The sequence below is a fragment of the Rhipicephalus microplus genome, chromosome 5 (assembly GCF_043290135.1).
Source record: "Rhipicephalus microplus isolate Deutch F79 chromosome 5, USDA_Rmic, whole genome shotgun sequence".
NCBI lineage: Eukaryota > Metazoa > Arthropoda > Arachnida > Ixodida > Ixodidae > Rhipicephalus > Rhipicephalus microplus.
In genome coordinates this window covers 124,316,809-124,336,581 of record NC_134704.1, presented here as the reverse complement: position 1 = coordinate 124,336,581, position 19,773 = coordinate 124,316,809, and the positions used below count along the sequence as shown (strand labels likewise).

Here is a 19,773-nt window from a genome sequence, read left to right as displayed (position 1 = left end):
GCAGGCACAGTGCTTTCTGTACTTAAAAAGAACCTTCAGATGGTCATTTTCAATTAATCCCAGCAGCACTACAATGACTGCTACCTCAACCTTTAACTTCTAGTTGATGCATAAAGCAGGCTTGAACAGCGATGAAGGTCAGTTACAATCACTATAACATAGCATATATTCTGCCTTAAAGAAGCTTTGTGGCACTAGTGAAGATCCATGAAATGACCAGCCAAAGATACTTTAAATAACTGAAAAACATTGCATAATAACCTGCTAGGCAATCAGTATTCACTGTGAACACTCATTAGCACTTGCAACCATACTTTACCAGACAGCTCGCTAGCCAAGAGATACTAACAATAACAAAAACACCAGCCCTTTTTTCAATTGTTAAATTGTTCTGGTCTATTCACCACAACAAAACTGTCTTCGTGATCATCACTACAGCTTACATATCAGCATGTACAAGAACCAAGTACCTAGCAATATGACCATACAATGCTGCAATAATATAGGCTGCATACAATATCCAAACGCTGACACGCGTTATTATCTTGCACCTATAATTATGCAACATGGCATTCACCTGGCCACATGGAGTAACTTATGCAAGTTTGAGTAATCTTTTTTTTTTTTACCTGTACTTGCAAAGAGAAAGTTCAATGGCCTCCCTGCTCCTCAGTTTGTGCTAAAAATTTACAGGACACTAAAGTACACAAAAGCACTCAATGTGTCAGGAGAGTAATATATACAGCAGGCACTCTGATGTTCTGCCTCTGATCTTATATCAGTAAATAATGAAGGCTAGGAAAATGTGTTTGCTTTCCCTATTACTTCCCAGACAATCACCTTCATGCGAGTCCTAGCTTTCAACAGTGCCACATACAGCTTCTCTTGCGATCGACAGCCTCTAGCAGTAAATACAAAAAACTTCTCGTGTAAGGAAGCGCCAATCTTCTGCGCTCCTTTTGTAGCAGCTCAGTTGTGTCCTGCCAATCACGGTGAGAACAGAAAAACAAAGAAACAAAGCTAAAACAACAAAACAAACAGCAACCCACCCATGTTTGTTAGATCGTTCCTCACAGTTCAATTAACCATCATGAAACTCTAGCCACCAACTGCGTCACCACGAAACAGATGTGCCCAGTGCTACAACTGATGTTCACCAAAACTCCTCCTTCAGAAAACACTGCCAGAACAGTGCAGAGATGGTAATACAGTTCATCTGCAAGATCTTGCAAGAGTTTTGTAGACACTGCGGTGACAGCATGTCACACGTCATAAGCTTTACATGTGGAGAGCGCAACAGTGTCTTGGGCTCATAGTATGGTGATGTACCAGCACTCTGGTGATGACAGAAAAAAACAGAAATCAAGCAGTGATTCTTTCATCATTCAACAATGTTGACGAGGAAGAGGTCTACGCCGCACTGGTTGTGTTCGACGGCGGTTCCTCCTCCTCACCGGTGCCCGCCACATCGTCGTCAAGGTGCTCCCCTTGAGACTCCTCATGGAGAATGACATACTCGCGCGTACTGAACCCGAACTTGAGAACGTCCCGCTCAAGCAGTTCAACATAACGGCGAGGGTCAATCTGCTTGTTGTTCACGAACGTGCCATTGGCCGACTCGAGATCGATGACATAGGGCCGTATGCGGCGCCCTGTCGTGCCGTCATTGCGGGTGTATGGCACCAGCCGAAACTGCAACACCGCATGCTGCTTGGAGCAGGATGGGTGGTCTATCGGGATGTCGGCGATCAGTCTTGACCTGTGGGGGATGGCAACAGTACAGGACGTCACAGATGCTTTCTCAACGTTGCACAAGTTTCACTCTTATCTGGCAAAAACAGAGCAGCACCGTAAAGGCTACAAATCCTCTGAGCCAATCAAGGAAGAGAACTATACTTTGGATAAATAATGTCGTGCTAACAGCAATACTGTTCCATTCTTAATAACTACCTATTCTGATGAATCAGCATTAAATGCAGCATGCTATAGTGCCGCACGAGCTTCTTTTTCTATTTTCATGAAAGTAACGTAATACACACGTAACCACTGCCTTGCGCACGCCACACTGGAATGTCTAGGAACACTTCTGGTTATTGCAGATTGTTCTGATAAATTCAAGCACACGTGAACAGTACTGCTTATTTCGAAACCATCACAGTCACCAAAGACAAAGCTGGAAACTTTGATGCCAATACGCCTTACTGCTGATGCGATTACCGAACGCTGATGTTGTGATCGCTGCTGTCATTGTACAGTATGCATTACTTGTACTTTAATCTGTTGTTCAACTGTTGTCCCCGTGCATAACTTTTCCTAATAGTTCCATCTTTATTAACCTGAATGCTGTTTTCTTCACCACAATGACCACATGACATTTCATGGTGGTGCTGTTGATTCGTGTTCTGTGTAGCCCTGTCAAGCCGTGAATTCTTCCCAAGTCACAAGGAAAACACAGATGCCAACTACGCCACAGAAAGAAATTTCTGTGGCCATAGACTGCACGCCATGAACAGGCCTCTCCTAACTACCTAGTCTACATGTATCAAAATCATGGCTGGCTTCACAAGTGCTTTGCAAGCTTATGTACAATCTTTGGAAACCGCATTAAAACTCAAAATTTATTCGCTTTGGAACAGTCAAAGCAAGGAAGAAGAATTCAAAATCTTGAAAGCAGAATTACAAGCAAGAGAGATAGTGATCATCCTGATAGCTTACAAACCCACAGTACATAAACAGTACATCATGTGATGTTAAATATTAAAAAAAAAGAAAGAAAGCACAGGGATGAAAAGAATTCACACAGGACAAGTGTAGACTGTGATTGTTATGCTTTCCCTTGTTGAAATGTGGGGTTTCCCTTTCGGAGGAAATGGTAGTAAGCAATTATTTCTGCATGTGAATACATAATGCATTCTTGCCAATAAAAATTATTAGTTGAAATTGGCAGCATTTGTGCTGTGTTTCGTCTTGATCCTCATCCTTTTTTGAGCTTTTTTTTTTACTATCGGTACAAATCACCAACTATCATAGTTATCAATTTTATCATGTTAAAGTGATTCTCAGTTATCCTCAGGATTACTGAAAACTTTGACTTTCATCTTGCAAATTTCATAGCAGCAATCAGCGCTAGCTATAATTTCAGAAACCACATAATTATGCAACGAAGCCTTTATAGGTCGTGGAAGACAATGAAGACAATGACTGTGTTCCAGGAATACTGCCAGCATTGCAATACAGTCAAACCCGTTTAAAGAGACACTAACGTAGGAGACAATTGGGTATAAGAGACTACAGTGTGCCTACATTAAAATAGAGCTTGATTAGAAAGTGCATGCGTGGCACCTTTCTTATAAGAGACACTTTGTACAAAGGAACAAGAACTGCTACCTGGTGCATATCTTTAACAAAGGGGCTCAATTGTACAAATGCGTAGGTCCAATCAAGACATTAGTTAGTACAAAGTGAATTAGATGAACAGGTTGGTTTGTTATGCCAAAGTGGATGACATATGTAACGACCGTAGACTGTATTCAACAACTTGTTATATCTCATTAAACAGAAGACATTCATTAGTGTGATCTCAACCAACAACCCTGGCTGGTCCCCATACATTTTTGTGGGACCAAACGTGTCATTTCAATCTTGAAGTTATAAGCGTTAGTCAAATAACTCAACTTTATCTACTCATCCCTATGATGCCCACAGAAACTGTTCCAATAGGAGCATTGTCAATGTTCGAAACAATGCTGTCTTCTACAGAACACACCGATATGTACTTTGGACACAGTGCGCCAAACAACAAATATCCTATCTCAAAAATGTCCAGTTTTCATGTGGTGAAGGTGCCAATGCAAAAATTGAGTTCTCAATTGTTTATTATACTACTGTAAAACTTCAAATTTAATATGCACATCTAAAAAGTCGACTAACCAAATGTTAACACATGCGGTACCAGCTCATTTCCTTTAACAACCACCTCAGTGCAGGACATCAAGCACATTATCAACCATACAGACAGCAGTGCATTGTTGTTTTTTATAGTGATAAGTTTGTACTTGAGACCAATGATCACAGCTGCAAATGATCTTTTTTCTAAAGAAAATGCTGATAAATCTTGTTTTTTCCTTTTTGTCATAATTGGAGAACTATGCTTTTCTTGCTGAAAAGTGGAAGTGCGTGTTTGACTTTTTAAAAATTTATGCTTTTTAGTGCCCACCACAGTTCTCTAGTCGTTATGGAGCTTGCCTACTGACCGAAAGGTCAGGTGATTGAATACCAGCTGCGGTGGCAACATTTTAATGGAGGCGAAATACTAGAAGGCTTGGTGCTTATATATATATTTTTTTTATTGGCACCAGTATGCCCTATGGCATAAGTTGAATGAAAAGGAAGAGCTCTGTTTCCTGTATGAAGGCCAGGAGTGGTCGATGCAGTGGACCGTGTGCCAAGCGCGTTAAGTCAGATGGTCGGCCGGGGTGGTAGTGAAGGCCGCATAGGTAGTGAATGCGAGCCTGGTGAAGGCTCGAACAGGTCCCTAATAAATCAGCAATGGCTGCCTCAATGGCTGGGGTAACACAGAATGTGCACGTCGTAGGGGGAGGCTGTGCGCCGGAAGTCCATGTATCCCAGATGGCAAGAGTCAAGGCGGCGTGCCACACAAATTCTTTTGAGTGAAGCCTCCTTTCGGCGAGTTAAGCCGCCAGGAAGGTCTAATCCATGCGTACGAATGAGCGCACACATGGAGCGTTGGAGGGTTTCTTTGTGCAGAAGCAAGCTGCCCTTTGGGGTCACGGTGCTTATGTTTACGTGCGCATTAAAGAACCCCAAGTGGTTGAAATTACCAGAGCCTTTAACTACAGGCTCCCATAATTGTATCGTGGCTTTGAGACGTAAAACCCTGGTGATTATTATTATTATTATTATTATCAAATCGGAATTTGTAACATCGTTTTTTACATTCATTTTCTATTTTAGGCATGTAAATCATGGGTGCATCTTTGATTTGAGAATTTCCTACAGCTGAGGAAAATAAAACCAGGAAATTTAGTGGTTTAGTTTTTTTCTCTTTTTGCCTCCATCTCCATTTGACCTACTAGATTCATCAATGAATCTTGTCAGTCCCATCAGGGTTGAATTGACAGATGTTGACCCTGTAAAGGTTTAAATGTAGGTGATCTTGCATCTCTTACCTGCCAAGCAGATAGGCACTCTGTCGATGCAGGGGAATAAAGGGTAGGCTGGTTTCGCCCTTGAAAGGGTAGAGCCGCCACCGGCGCTTAGGCTTCCGGGCTTCGACCGGTTCATTGTACTTGATGACCACTCCATTGTAGACGTTGGTGTCCTCGGCCAGCTTGCCGGAGAGGCCGAATTCAGGCTTCACCGCCACCTGGGAAGAGATAGAAAAATGTTACAGTTTCACACTTCTCCTAATATTGTACACTCGTAGGCGGTGGTTAAACGGAACCTGAAGGAACCAAAAAAATATGTTGCGTTCAACAAGAGTTCTATTTATTTAAATGTGGACGGAGTTGCAGTATTCAGGTACAAAACCAGTCATAATAAAGGCAGTTGTTCTATTGAAGCAGCAGTCTTGTTTAAGAGACTTTCGTATGCCAAGAGTGTACCACAAACACGTGAAAGATAACTCCAAACGGCTGGACAGATATTCGAACGGTTCCTACCCACTGCTGCCGCTCCGGAGTGCAAGACAGGCACTTGATCAACTTAGCAGTAAAGTCATGAGTCGCAGCAAACGCTAAGATGGAGAAGTGAAGTAGCACTTTCTTTATTCTTGGTTCAGAGTACAGCCAAGATGGCTTTGATTATATCAGCATGCAGTGGTGCTACGTAACTGTCATGATAGTAGGTAATGGTGTGATTGAGCTACTGTCCTCATAGATGGTGAGAACAACCACTTAACTGTATTTCAGTTGCCAAAGAAAGAAAAGCTACCCTACGTTGTATATACATATAACAAAAGAGCAACAGGCAGCATGCACTACTTTTCTTGAGAAGCATGCATGCTTTCACAATGAGCAATGCAAGCAAGAACAAAAAAACTTGGCTGCCAGCCAAATACTGATGCAGGTGCGACAAGGCACATAGACCGGGCACTGGTGAGAAGATGGAAAAGCAGATTGTGGACTACAAGTATGACAGATTGAGCACAAGGAGCAAGTCACTGAGCCACAAACGTGCTGCACGTTTGGAATGCTGGTGATGAGCTAAATTCCAGTGGTGGCAGACTTTAACGGCGGGAAAAGCACTGTTCTCTAGGGATGAGTGATGTCACTGCTTGCGGACAAGACTTAAAGGGGTCATGAAGCACCCCTCAGCCTCTTCGCAAGAAAGAACATCCTGTGGACAGCAGACACTTCTATGAACATCTCAGCCCAATCTTGCAGTCATGCCATCAAGGAGAGCTTAAAGTGGAGCGCAAAGTTCCCATTTTCCCAAGTACTCTCTTTCGATAAAGATGGCCGTCTTCAATTACTTTGGAGCTACCAGCTTGTCATCGAGCAGAAGGTAGCATGCTGCAGGCTAACAGCTGCTATAAACTGAGATCAGCATTTGGATCAAACGCACTTCCTGCCACAGGCTGCCAGAGCTGCGCTCTTAAGTCTGCTAACACTACATATTGAGCAACAATTGTGAGCAGAAATGGCAATGGGACAGTGCAATTGCACTTTATCACATGCGCTCAAGGTCACGGCGTGTTATGACGTAATTTTTTCACCCATGCCATCCTTCCCTAAGAAGGGAAAGATAAGTAAAAGCTAAGAAGTTAAAGGGGGCCCTCATTTCGGTCTTGCTTTGCTTCTGCTTTACGACTCAAATTATGAAAGGTTACGGAGCACAATGCATTCATCTGTTCAGTTGGGCACTATATAATCACCAGCTTATCTAAACGTTGCAATAACAACATCCACTTTTTTGGTGCATAAAGCAGAGAATGCTTGTGCTCTGCTTTCACCACAAGTTTCAGTTTTCAGGTTTTCTTTGATATACCTTTTTTAGATGAGCATCAATTGTCAGCTTAGGACCATGAAGTGGCAGATAGACAGATGTGTTCAGACAAGGTTTAACCAGTGAGCATTATCTCGGAAGGCATTAAAGTGAGGCGGCACACTGAGTCAAAAGCAAGAGCATCTGCATCTCAAGCTTTGCAGCCGATATATTAACTGACCCTGAATTTCAATACAGAAGCCAGTAAAATAGGCAAGTAACTTCATTAAATTTACACTTTGCTAAATTAAAATTCAATCCTTTATTCAAAGTACAGCTGCCAAATAATAGAGTTTTGCACTTCAGTGCTTACGAATGTTCAAGCGATACAGCAGCACAGTAAAACTAATTTCAGAACATTGATTGATGATTGATTTGTTGGGTTTAACGTGCCAAAACAACACTATGATTATGAAAGACGATGATTATAAGGGCTCCGGAAATTTCGACCACCTGGGGTTCTTTAACGTGCACCCAAATCTGAGCACACAAGCCTACATCATTTCCGCCTCCATCGGAAATGCAGCCGCCGCAGCCGGAATTCGATTCCGCAACCTGCGGTTCAGCAGCCAAGTACCTTAGCCACTAGACCAACGTTAAAAAATATAAAATTTTTTTGAGCATGTGACCCACGAACCACAATATGATGCCACAGCGACAACGTCCTTTTTGCCAGAGTGACATCGAATGAAAAAAAGGAACGGCAATACAGGTCCCATGCACATTCATCACAAGCGTTTGAAGAAGCTATTGCCACTTGGTCTATTTTTCACTGTGACTCGCCACCAAAACCTTGGGGATTGCCCAAAGTGGTTTGACACCGATGCTACCATGCTCACTGAATTGAATCACTTCTTTTTAATTCGGTCAGCATCACAACACATAAGAGGAGCTGTCGTCTAAAATCGCATGAAAGCATGGAAACAAGCTGAATTAAAGGGGCCCTCCAAAACTTTCTTCGACCTCATTGTTTCATCTGTTTTTCTACTTGGTTGCATAGACTGAAGCCTTCCACAAGGTCCCTTAACTGTGTTTCTCTTGCCCCATGACGTAAGATGGCTTCTTAATGAAATAAATGGAAAGCCCCTACATACAGGAAGCCTGTATGCCATATTGCCTGTTATTTCCAACCTATTGAGGACCCTGTTGCGATGGTAACAAATAATTGTGGTGCTTGAAGAGTGAACCGCACGTGCAAAACGATGCACCTCGTGAACGCTTCTATAATGTTTTGTAGTGCTACTGATCTTTCTATCAACCCTCTTACATTTTTTCCCTTTCACTTATTTCAAACCACGTTGCCTGGAGCATCTCCCGATGCACTTCCTCTTGCTCCATGGCGTTCAGCGCGTTTTTTGACCGGCTTTGAGGCTCTCAAGCTCAGGAAGCCAAGAGAGCTTTAGTCTTTCCTGCATTCAGTAAAAAACCTTACAAAATAAAAAAGATACCCAATGGTAATCCTTATTTTGATGCCGTGTTGTCATTAAATTATGCATTACATTTATCCAATCACAGGCCGGTGCCATCCGTAATCATTTCCGCTCGCAACAGTTCTGGTGAACACCACTACATGTTGATGCAGTCGGCAACCTATGTTTCGAAGCGTTGAAGGGCCCCTTCAAGACACCTCTGTTTGTGGTGGTCATGTTTTGTTTGGCAACGATGCATATTAAATTCAGAACTGGAAGACCCATTACTGTGTTGCAAACTTCGGTCATTACTATACATTGGCTCATCCCAGAACAATCACATAATTTTATACAGCTGATAACAGTACTGCTGGTAATGGTGAGCAGCTCGAAAAAGTACTGCTCGTACTGCACCAGCACCCCTATAAAAGAAGCAGACAAACAAAAAAAACTCTTCTAAGGTAAATGAGCCTGTACCTATGCTCTGACTGCCTTTGCCAGAAATGGATTCTCTTCTCTACATAGCCAGTTATGGCTTCTTCCAAGTTCAGGGTCATGAAGAGTGAGGTTTACAACATCCCCAAACAAGCATCAATGTCTTGTTTCTTCATGATCGAAATTGTTAGCAACTTGAGATTCATTCAAGTTGCAACAAGTGCCAGTATTCTCGCACACCACACATAAGCGGGATGATCTCCATCTCTGCGACTACGAAGGCGAGGAAAGCGTTAAGATGCACCTTTTCCCATAACCACTGCTGGAAAACATGCTGCTCTACTCCGATGACGACTCTCCGCCGCGTCATTTCAGAATTACATTCACAAAAGTCCCACGCAAGTCAGCAATGCGACTACTAGCCCTACGGAAGGGTCTTAATTTTTGCCTCTGTGGTCCGCACCATCGGCCCAAGCCTTTTAATGAAACATGCCAATGCGAGGAAAAACTTCTGTGTACTCAACACAGCTTCCAGAGTCCCAAAGATATGCATCTTTGGCATGCACATGGCAGCCAATGGATCAAACGACGAAACTATCCGCAAGATCGAAGGCAAGGTTACAGCGGCCATCCACCTGATCAAACGCATTACCAAGACAAGGAAATGAAGGAGGACAGTGTCATGTGCCTCATACCCTCATTCGAAATCAATCACATAAACTTCGCGGCTGCCTTCCACAAATGGATGGTCACCGAAAGGGAGAGACTCAACATCCTGATACCCCGGACCTACAAGATCGCCCTTAGCCTACAGGAGTCTGCAAGCACTGCTCATCTGCTGCTCCTGGGGGTATACAACACACTTGCGAAGATAGTGGTTGTGCAAGGGGTCTCAAAACATTAATGCATTTCCCCGACAGCCATGGGTCAGCCCATCCTGTCTCAACTCTGCCTCAATTATCATGTCCAACATGGTCACAAACAAGCCCTTCTTCCCAACATAAGCAATGTGCTGATCATCAACAATCCAAGCTCGTGTGAATGTGCTACTGCACTTATTCGGTGACATAGCAATACGCGCTTCATGAACATGCCAGAGTACAAAAACAAAAAACGCCTGTTCACAACGGCCATTGCAGACGTTGACTCCTGACTTAGGTATGCGTGTAGCTAGCACGGAATAGCCAGAAACAGCAGTTGCGATTGCGAAGAAGTTGCGATAATGCTCATCGATCCTTTCTGGGCACAGTTTTTAGCGACTCACAATCTGACGAACAACTCCGAGTAAGGGTGTGTTCCTCCACAAGATATTCAAACTAATCAACAGCACTCTTATTGCTCTGCGATCCTATAATTCCCAGCACACGTTGCCACCACCACCAACAAGTCCCCACATCACCCCGCCAACTCGGACGAGCTGGCACACCACTATGCACGGGAAGTGACCCACCACACAGGGTGGGAGACCCCCTGATCGAGTTCAGACTTTTTGGTGCAAAGTACGCTAAACCATTTAGTCAGGTACAATGACATCACCAAAACAACGTCAGGCAGTAGTCTGGCAACAGCCGCCCCTACTGTTGCGAGGAAGTAGTCTGGCAACAGCCCTACTCCAGTCCGATGCAACTGCAGCACATTTTCTCTGTGCAATACCTGAATGCTCCTTGCAAATTGTCGGGCAACTACAGCGAAACTCTCGCACATGCTGTGAGAGAGTCCTGCTAGGACAGCTAAAATAGCAGTAACTCCACGATCCTTTGCATCCCAGTAAGCTGCCGCTTTGCGCAGCTCCAACTTCTGGACACAAGGGTTGGTGGTCCAACAAGTCTCAGGCGCGTGGGACGAGGCAAGGCCTCGAGGTCTCCTCACGACAGACCTGATACCCAGGTTGTTATGATCGCCGGAGCTTCAATAAAGTTATTTTCATCCATGAGAAATTAAACTTCGTTACATATAAATTGATGATAAACATGTCTTATTGAAGTGCCACCAGAATTTTGCACTGGAACGGCATCAGAACTTCGCGAAAGTTTGCAGAGAGAGTATGTAAGTTTAATTCTTAAACTCTGAAAACTCATTTGACAGCTCTGGAAGTGATTAGAAGAAATGCCCAATTATAAAGGTTTTTATTTTCAGTAACCTGAATATTCTTCATTAAGGGGAGGGTGGTGTGAACATTTTGGCGGCCTTCACAAATTTTCTAGCACTTCCATGCAAGAGGTCCCTCCTTAATGTTCCCATTATCCCCATATCAAGCAGGGCACGGCCTCCGAGACGAGCCGGCCGCACACCGTTCTTTCAACCTTCCCATTTTCACACAGAGTGCGTAATCGGAGAAAGTGGGATAACTGCTCTCGTCACCATGCCATATGTAGTGTTTTGGTACGCCCTAGTCATTTTCTCTCGGGCACGGTTTGTAAGAGAAGCACATACGGAAGAGACATGGACGCTGATAGGTCGTCTTGTGTGTTGTACTATGGCTGTTCTTTCTTTTGACAAACCGTCCAGAGCTCGCGTCTATTTTGCTTGCGTTTTTCACTATACCAACCATCCCTGATGCCCTATCTGCCACAATCCTAATATTCTTTCTCTGTGCAGTTGTCCATAGTTCAAAAAGAAGAATGCGATATTTTTTCTGCAGGTTCGCACAGTGGCCCATTTTCATTCTGTAGTTATCATGTGCATGTTTTAAATCTGAAATTAAGTTCTTTTTTACACGGAGATCAAGTATTGTCGTATTCAACCCTAGTCGATAATTCGTACGGCGACGACTGAATGTGTGCGCCTAGCCGAGGAAATGCTTGCGCACCAGCTGAACCTGATGTCACTCTTTTCTGTGGAAAAGTGGTGAGCTCTGGCGCAATCTGGAGGTGACCAGGAGGTAGTGCCACTGGAAGCGCTCCTATCACCAATAATGACGCGATTGCTGGCTGTTTTGAATCGTGCTATATGCCAGTGATATAAATCAATAAAATGATAGTTATTCGTCCATCACTTGCGTTATAGGTCGCCAATCGCTGCTAGAGGGTCGATAGCTACTCGTTGACGCAAAAATCTTGAAGTGAGTAAATTTGCCCACAGGTGACAGCTTCGAAACATTTACCTGCCTTGGCGGTTACGATGCTCAACTGCTGACCCAAAGGTCACGGGTTAGTTCCTTGCCGCAGCAGTCGCATTTTGATGAAGGCAAAATACTAGATGCCCGTGTGCCGTGCCAGTGCACTTTAAAGGAGCCCCGACAGAAAGTTTCAAAGGCTAGATAATGAGTGCGATAAATTTATCTAAACGTACAGAACATCTATGAAATATCAAGAGCAAATATAGCCTAGAACATATTTAAATCAATTTTAAAGTGCATGCCGCGCAACTGAGCGAAATGTGACGCCCCTTGTGACACCAAAAATCTTGAAGTGAGTAAATTTGATGTCGGTGCTCCTTTAAGTCAGGCCTCCACAGAGCTACATTCTTGCACATTGCTGTCAGAAGCTTTCTCAGCATGAAAAACACTTGCCTTTTCCTCCGGCTCCTTCTTGGGTTCCTTCTTGCCCCAGTGATGCTTCTCCCCATCTCCAGAGTGCCGCCGAGGTCTCCTGTCTCTACGAGGTGGTGGGCTGCCTCTGCAAAGCAATGACACAGACAGTTGACAGACTTGTGTTGACACAATACCCTAGTGAGAACACTGGAGTACACCCTTGCTAAACGCTGGGAACAATGCCTGCATTTATTCAGGACACCCCGTGATCTCAACGTTCACCTGGCTTTTGTGTATCTAACTATAGTGGGCAGGCACCTCATTCACAAGTTGATCGTGCACGGCATTGCACCAACGCCACACATCGAGAGACAACAGACAGAGGTGATTAATTATCTTATGGCTACAAATTAATCATCTTATTTTCTATTTTGCTGTAAGCCCAGTAAATTATGACCTTATTAATCATGACATTCGCTTGCACGGCCAAATTCTACACAATAAAGTTAAGAAAAAATGTTTTTCAGGTATGGCAATTAGAGAGGTAAATTTCTTCACTGCCAGAAAATGGCCACTGCAAAGGGTAGGCAGTATGCAGTTTCTTCAGCGTCATACTATGTGTATACGCGTATGGTGTTACAGTGCCCGTGCACGAAATTCAGATCTCTCAGTATCTTAATTGACCTATCAATGATTCGCTCAGGAGCCACATTAGACCAGTCTGTATAAGAGAAATGCTTTTGCAAAACTCTAGCGATAGCACAACGAGGCTAACATCTAGGGGAGAAAATCAGGACCAAACATTGTTCTTATACGCCAATTCAGATTGTACATGCTACCTTCAACATCAAGTCAATGAAGATGACTGCAGGTGCCTGCTCTTCCAATGATGGCATGATGTTGAGGATGGAAAAATTGGAAAGAAAATTTTGCATTGCCTCTGACTTCAGTGCATCTCTAAAACTTTGGATTACCCAACCTCCATGACAAGGAAAACAGTGCACACGAAGTGACCAGCATCTCCGTTCACCCAACTCTGGCACCATTACCAACTTACCTCCAAAACAGGGTGCACAGGTAGAGATATCCTGCTAGCCCCTCATGATTATCAGCTTGGAAGGCTAGCCTAGAGCAGCATATGCATTCACACCTGTCTGCCCTAGCATGTGCTCAATCGTATGAACTGACATTAGGCACGTATCAGGCCACCATCTTTCTCAGCTCAACTAAACACTCCTTCGCTTTGACTACTTGCATAGCCCTGATTTAGTGTATGGAAAAATCCTATGTCTACCTCTATCATGTGAAACCTTACAGGCCTGACAACCCCTGGCACGATCATGTGTGTTGTTGGGAAATGTGAACGCATTGGCAGTGAGGGGCTGCACAACAGAAAACAACAGGGTTTACACTTTCCCTGTCTCATGGATAACTTGTATTGCCATTGCAGACTAGTTTACTTGGCATACAAGCTGTTTCTAATGTTTCACAAAGGGCCCACAGGTGACAGCTTCAAAACATTTACCTGCCTTGGCGGTTACGATGCTCAATTGCTGACCCAAAGGTCACGGGTTAGATCCTTGCCGCAGCAGTCGCATTTTGATGAAGGCAAAATACTAGATGCCCGTGTGCCGTGCCAGTGCACTTTAAAGGAGCCCCAACAGAAAAATTCAAAGGCTAGATAATGAGTGCGATAAATTTATCTAAACGTACAGAACATCTATGAAATATCAAGGGCAAATTTAGCCTAGAACACATTTAAATCAATTTTAAAGTGCATGCCGCGCAACTGAGCAAAATGTGACGCCCCTTGTGACACCGACATCAACGCGGCAAAACTGTAAACAAACTTACGTCACCAGTTTGTGTTGGCTCTTTGCTTGGAACATGCCTTACACTTGCACTACCTGCGTTTTCTTCCTCCGAGCTAGCGGCTTTGGTACGCTGGCTATCAGTACGACGCACGCTGGCACATGCTTTAAACGCGCCGACACATGAATGTATTGCGTGGGCAGCCAACGTTACTAGACTAGGTTCAGTTTTCAAACTTTCCGCAGCTGCAATACATTGTGGGCACCCACATGCGTTGGCTTGTCGCCAGATGACGGGAGCCCTGGAAGCAGCTCTACGCAAGTGCACCTCTCGTACTGGCGAACAGGCTCGACTCAGTTCCGTACAATCGCCACAGTAGCTTTCTCTGATTTATCTTTTTATTATTTTTGTGGCCTTGTATTTAGCATATCGACAGAAAAACTTTACCGAATGTGAAAATCGCCGCTGCGCTCTCCCGTGATTGCGCTGTTTAAGTGCATTTGCAAGAACTCCAGCAGCCTTGGTCATCCGCTAGGCTCCGTTAAGGGCTGTTGGAAGATGTTGGATTCTCGCACATTTAGTAATGAGCCATGATGAAGATTTCCGTTACGTTTCGTTATTGCCATCAAGATGCCAGACTCATTTCAAAGCTAATGCTCTCAGCGCCCGAGTGACACGTCACCGTATCTAAGCAGCAACAGTTTTGAAAACTAGCTACACGTTCCTGCGACTCAAACTGCCTGTTCTTTGTGGGAAAAGCCTGTTAATCCTGTTTGGCCAACTAATCTTAATCACTGAAGCAGCTGTTAAGTAACCACCAGCATGCCAACTGGTGTACATAATGTAAAGTGACATCATTAAATCTAACACACCTCATATGACATATACACTCTTTTAACACTTTATTTTGACATCAAAAAAATGAAACTAACATGAGCACCACTTTCAGAAAGGCAACGTTGAGGTCTATACGAGCATTGCTCCCTTGCGGGCCGACTTTAGGTGAACATTCAAGGCACGTTCTCGTTACAGGAATGACATGAAAAAAATGAAACTAACACGAGCACCACTTTCAGAAGGGCAACGTTGAGGTCTATACGAGCTTTGCTCGCTTGCGGGCCGACTTTAGGTGAACATTCAAGGCATGTTCTCGTTACAGGAACCACGCATAAAAATGCATACGTGTCACCGTGAACTCCTCAAAGTGCACCTGACATCCAACACGCACAAGATCATTTTGGCCGAGTTCTTTTACAATTGTCCAAAAGAAGTCTCCAAACACCTCCTTTGATGGCGTCTTTTCTTCAATGACGCCCTCAATCCCTGAAAGTAGACACGTCAGGGCACTTGAAGGTTGCTGGAGGGCACCGGGTACATATGATAGCATTTTGGTTAGGATTGCCGCTGGTAAAACATTGTGGGTACCCACGAGCATGCCGGGACAGTAAGCACTGATGGAGAATTTCCCTGATTTTTTTCACGACATACCCAGCAAGATATGTAAAACCGCATCTCTCGCGACAGGGGGATTGTAGTTATGCTGGAATTCGTCACCAGGAGCATGCTCTCGCAACTGAATCTGCAGAAGGAACCCAGCCAGTTTTTCTTTTCGAGCCTGCTTTTGGGCAAGAGCTGTCGACTTGCCTGCATTAAGGCTTTTCTCAACGGAGACAAGTAAGCAGGCAGGTTGGGAAAAATCTTCGGAACAGCACCATCAATGAGGCTCCATTTTCCACGTGGCATTTCGACAACAGTTCCAATAATGACATGCACGTAGTTCTTGCAGATACTTTGCTCATGAAAATGAACGTCACAAACCTTGAACTTCGCCGAGAGTTCTTTATAGCACGTGGAATGACCCTGTTCCATGCGGAGCGAAACGTCTCATCACTGGGAGCAATGAAAAAATGCCGGCCTGACTTCTCGATGTCCGTCGCATAGCCGTTTGTGCATCCAGGGACACAGCACGTTGGCATTGTTCACTTTTTTACCACTGTCATCACTGCACGGCTAGGCCAAACAAAGGTCACAAAACCGACCAAAATATGAACAAACACACAACCTCCAACCGTGCCACAGCCACGGGAAGACTGCATTTCCGCTGCTCTGCCGCGCTGACCGAGCAAGAAGGAACAGCAGCGCCACTAGATGCGACAATTGCTAGCCAGTCTATGCACGCACGAGAGTTTGAATGAACATAGTCTAGTAACGTTGAGGACAGCTGTGTCTACGTGCCTGCTAGAACTGTGTGTATGTGTGTGTGGAAACTTGGGCAAGTTGGTACGACATAGCTGAATATATGAACAGCGCAACCTTTAAGTAGTTATAGCCTAAATACTTCTACGTTGCGCTGTTCGTATATTCAGTTCCACCAAAACTGCTCCTACCTAGCTCTCTGCTCTGTGAAATCAAAACTGCGACTGGACGCTCTAAATCAGTATCTTTAAATAAAAAATTGTCATGCACTCGTGCAAATGAGGTTTCCAGCTGTGATAAGTGAGTTATAAGCTAGCTATTGCAACAAACAAAAACAAGGTGCAAAATTTTTGTGTAAGTTCTCCTTTAAAGAACAGCAGATATTCCAAGCCCTCCATTTCAATCTCACTTATAATCATATCGTGGTGTTAGAATGTCAAAGCCCAGTTATTATTCGAAACATTTACTGCCCTGTTTTATTGTTCTAACTTGTAACTTGGCTCACCGGTCTCGACGGTTCTCTCGGAAGTGGGGCGGCCGGTGGTGGCTGCCGTCGTCGTGTTTCCGCCGCTTCTTGTCATCCTCCCTGCTTGTGCTTCTGCGGCGCTGTTCGTGCCTCTCCCGGTGCCTTTCGGGGTTCTCTCTGCGGCCGCCCAAGTCTTTATCAACCTGCACAAGTGGGGCAGCGTGATAGTGATAGTCTGAAAATACCAAAATAATGTTACTGACACTACTATCCTTTTCAGTTCTTGGAAACACAGTGCAGCACACTAAGAAGAACAAGCAACTATGCTAGATAAAAAATGTGGCACATATGTACAAAAAAAGATATTGGATATTCATATACAAAAAACAATTGAATATAAGGCCCAGTGCAATAAGGGGCAATACACTGATATTGCCCCCAGGGTTTCTACAACAAGGTATGTCTTTAGTTACAGCAAAGTGCATGTCAATGAATACAGTAAGAATTAAAAACAGATTTATGGCTGTCATGTGGAACAAGCTATTAGCATCAAAACAGAATGCCAGCATCAGAGACTGTCACCAAAGTTCCTTTTCAAACGCCATTGCCTGCAGTTCAAAATTCAAAAAGATTTCTGACACAACATGCTGACATGTTCCATGACAGCCAACTGTATCTCAGCATTTGATGTGTGCATACATGCAACAGAGAAAATACAACCTACATGAAAATTTGGGTGAATAAAGATGTAATGGAAAGATTCAGCACCATATTTCAATGCATTTTTAATATTTACGAATTCAATGCGCTTTAGCAGGCGGTGAAAATGCACTTTTAATTGTTCTTGCTTTCTTTCCATTCAACTAACCACTCAATGAATTTTTCATTCAAGCTTGCGTCCGTTCAGTTGACCGAAACAAAACGTATGAGTGACAAAAAATAAATTAAAGGATAATGGGATATATCACACATTAAAAGTCATATAATATGCTGCCGTTACGCTTTGTTTACTGTACGAGTCAACGATTCATGACTTGTTCCAAGCTTCAATGAACCAGCTTCGATGGCTAGCGCGCTTCTATGCAATGGCTTCTACAAAGCGGCTCGATTTACAACTTAAAGCCTTCAACGGCAGCCACGGGCTGTGAAATACCATACCTCCTGTCAGCCACACGATCACACAAAGGCGTACCTGCATGTTCGATTGCTGAACTTTCTGCTCGGATAGAAATAGCGGCGTTCATCAAATCGCCTTTTTTGCTTATCTGTTCAGCCGAGCGAACCAAAGGTTTAGTTCGAAGCGGGGTCACGGACAAACTGGGAGCGTGTGCTTGACATCGTTCATGAATGAAAACTGCGTATCAGAAAGCGGCGACACCGTCGCGAGTATACGACCTTGTTAGGATGCGCGATGCCGACGTTACGTTGCTAAACATAAATCAGGCGAAAAGCGAGAGCTTGCATTCGTAAGTGACTAACAGTACGCGATAAAAAACAAGTGAAAACGTCGAAGAGCGTCGATTTAGTCATCGAAAGGCACGGATGCATTCGCGACGGTTTCCCGAGCGTGCGTCTTGGATTCGACGATCGTGGGAGCGGCTACCTTGGGGTGTTTTGACCTGTGCTGAGGGCTGGGAGACCTGGAGTTTCTCCTGCGTCTTGTGTCGTCTTTTCTCCGCTTCTCCTTGTGATCGCTCATTGTGATGAACAGCGTTGCGGCGTGCATTCACAACATCGAAAACATCTTGACGTCGGCCATCTTGAAAGTTTTCCTGGAGCGACGCGAGCGACGTGCATCGCCCGAAAATGTCAAAACGAAACCGAAACGAAAAAATTGACCGTCTCTTTTTAGCTGTGTTCGGCAGTGGTGCGTACTTTCGCGTCTTCGACTTTCGAGTCTGGATCAACCTGGTTATAGTAACGTTGTTACATAATGCCTAGAATATGCTCTATGCACGGTAGTTGGTCTGGATGTCGTACGTGGCATTTTCGATGGTGATTGGCGTGCTAGCGATAGATATGGAAGGGAGCCAACGGCTGTTGGGAAATCGCTTAATTTTGTGACTGCCTTATGAGTATGACCGAACTTTAATCGCAACCGGTAAATATTAATCGTTCATTCAGTAGGCGTACCACTAATACGTGCCACTCGTCCGAGCTCCGTGCAAGATATGCCGCACATGCCCATGTATCAATGCATCAAACTCGTGCACTTTTTTAAGATGTGTTTATTCTCTTAGAAAAAAACACCTGTCTGCCTTCACTTCACATACTGTTCAGAAATAACTTGTTATCCAGCAATGATACAGCTAATTATCGTTCACATCGAGCTAAATTCCATCTGTTTATTTCAGTGGCATTTTAGTGGAAACGCATGCCGCCGAGATACCGGGTGTAATTAAGAAATATTTTTCATATTGGGCTCAGTGCATGAAAAAGTGCAACAACTGCATATTTATTTATTTATTTATTTATTTATTTATTTATTTATTTATTTATTTATTTATTTATTTATTTATTTATTTATACCCCGAGTACACTAGCTTGGGATTTTACAAGGTGGATGGGCCGCTATTTAGGTGCGAAGTGGTCTGTGTGGCTGGCGGTTACAATGATTTAGTGTAATTCGTGTGGCAGGAAAAATCACGCGTAATGCTTGTGACGTCAAAAAAAAAGAGAAAAAGAAGATGGAGGGAAAGCACATCCTCCCGGTTGCGTCATCTAAAACGCAGTAGTTTGAGATGCCACTAGGAGACACGTAAGAATTCCTCCTTTATCTGGGTTCGAAGCCTACAATATTGCGCTTTATTTGCATCTTGAATTTCTACGTAAGACAGAGTGACGATTTCTTAGTACTGATCGTTATCTCTACTGTTACAACGAATATCGAATATAACGAATTGATTTGGTATCGCGATGCTACTTCGCTATAACGAGACATTTGCGTCCCAAACTTAACCCGTAATTGATGCCTTTGA

At 43.9% G+C, this 19,773-nt stretch overlaps 2 protein-coding genes across 2 annotated transcripts in view; one reads left to right on the top strand and one right to left on the bottom strand.

Moving 5' to 3' along the window:
• The window catches only part of LOC142817928 (NADP-dependent malic enzyme-like), a 141,152-nt gene that overhangs the window by 9,455 nt on the left and 111,924 nt on the right, over positions 1-19,773 (top strand). The gene's annotated exons all lie outside the window — the stretch shown is intronic.
• Positions 1,169-18,550, bottom strand: LOC142817929 (smad nuclear-interacting protein 1-like). The gene is made up of 5 exons (XM_075895907.1): positions 18,399-18,550; positions 16,835-16,998; positions 12,361-12,466; positions 5,190-5,386; positions 1,169-1,759 (listed from the first exon to the last, which is right to left on the bottom strand). The coding sequence occupies exons 1-5, from the start codon at positions 18,519-18,521 to the stop codon at positions 1,411-1,413; spliced, it is 939 nt and encodes a 312-aa protein (XP_075752022.1). The 5' UTR covers positions 18,522-18,550; the 3' UTR covers positions 1,169-1,410.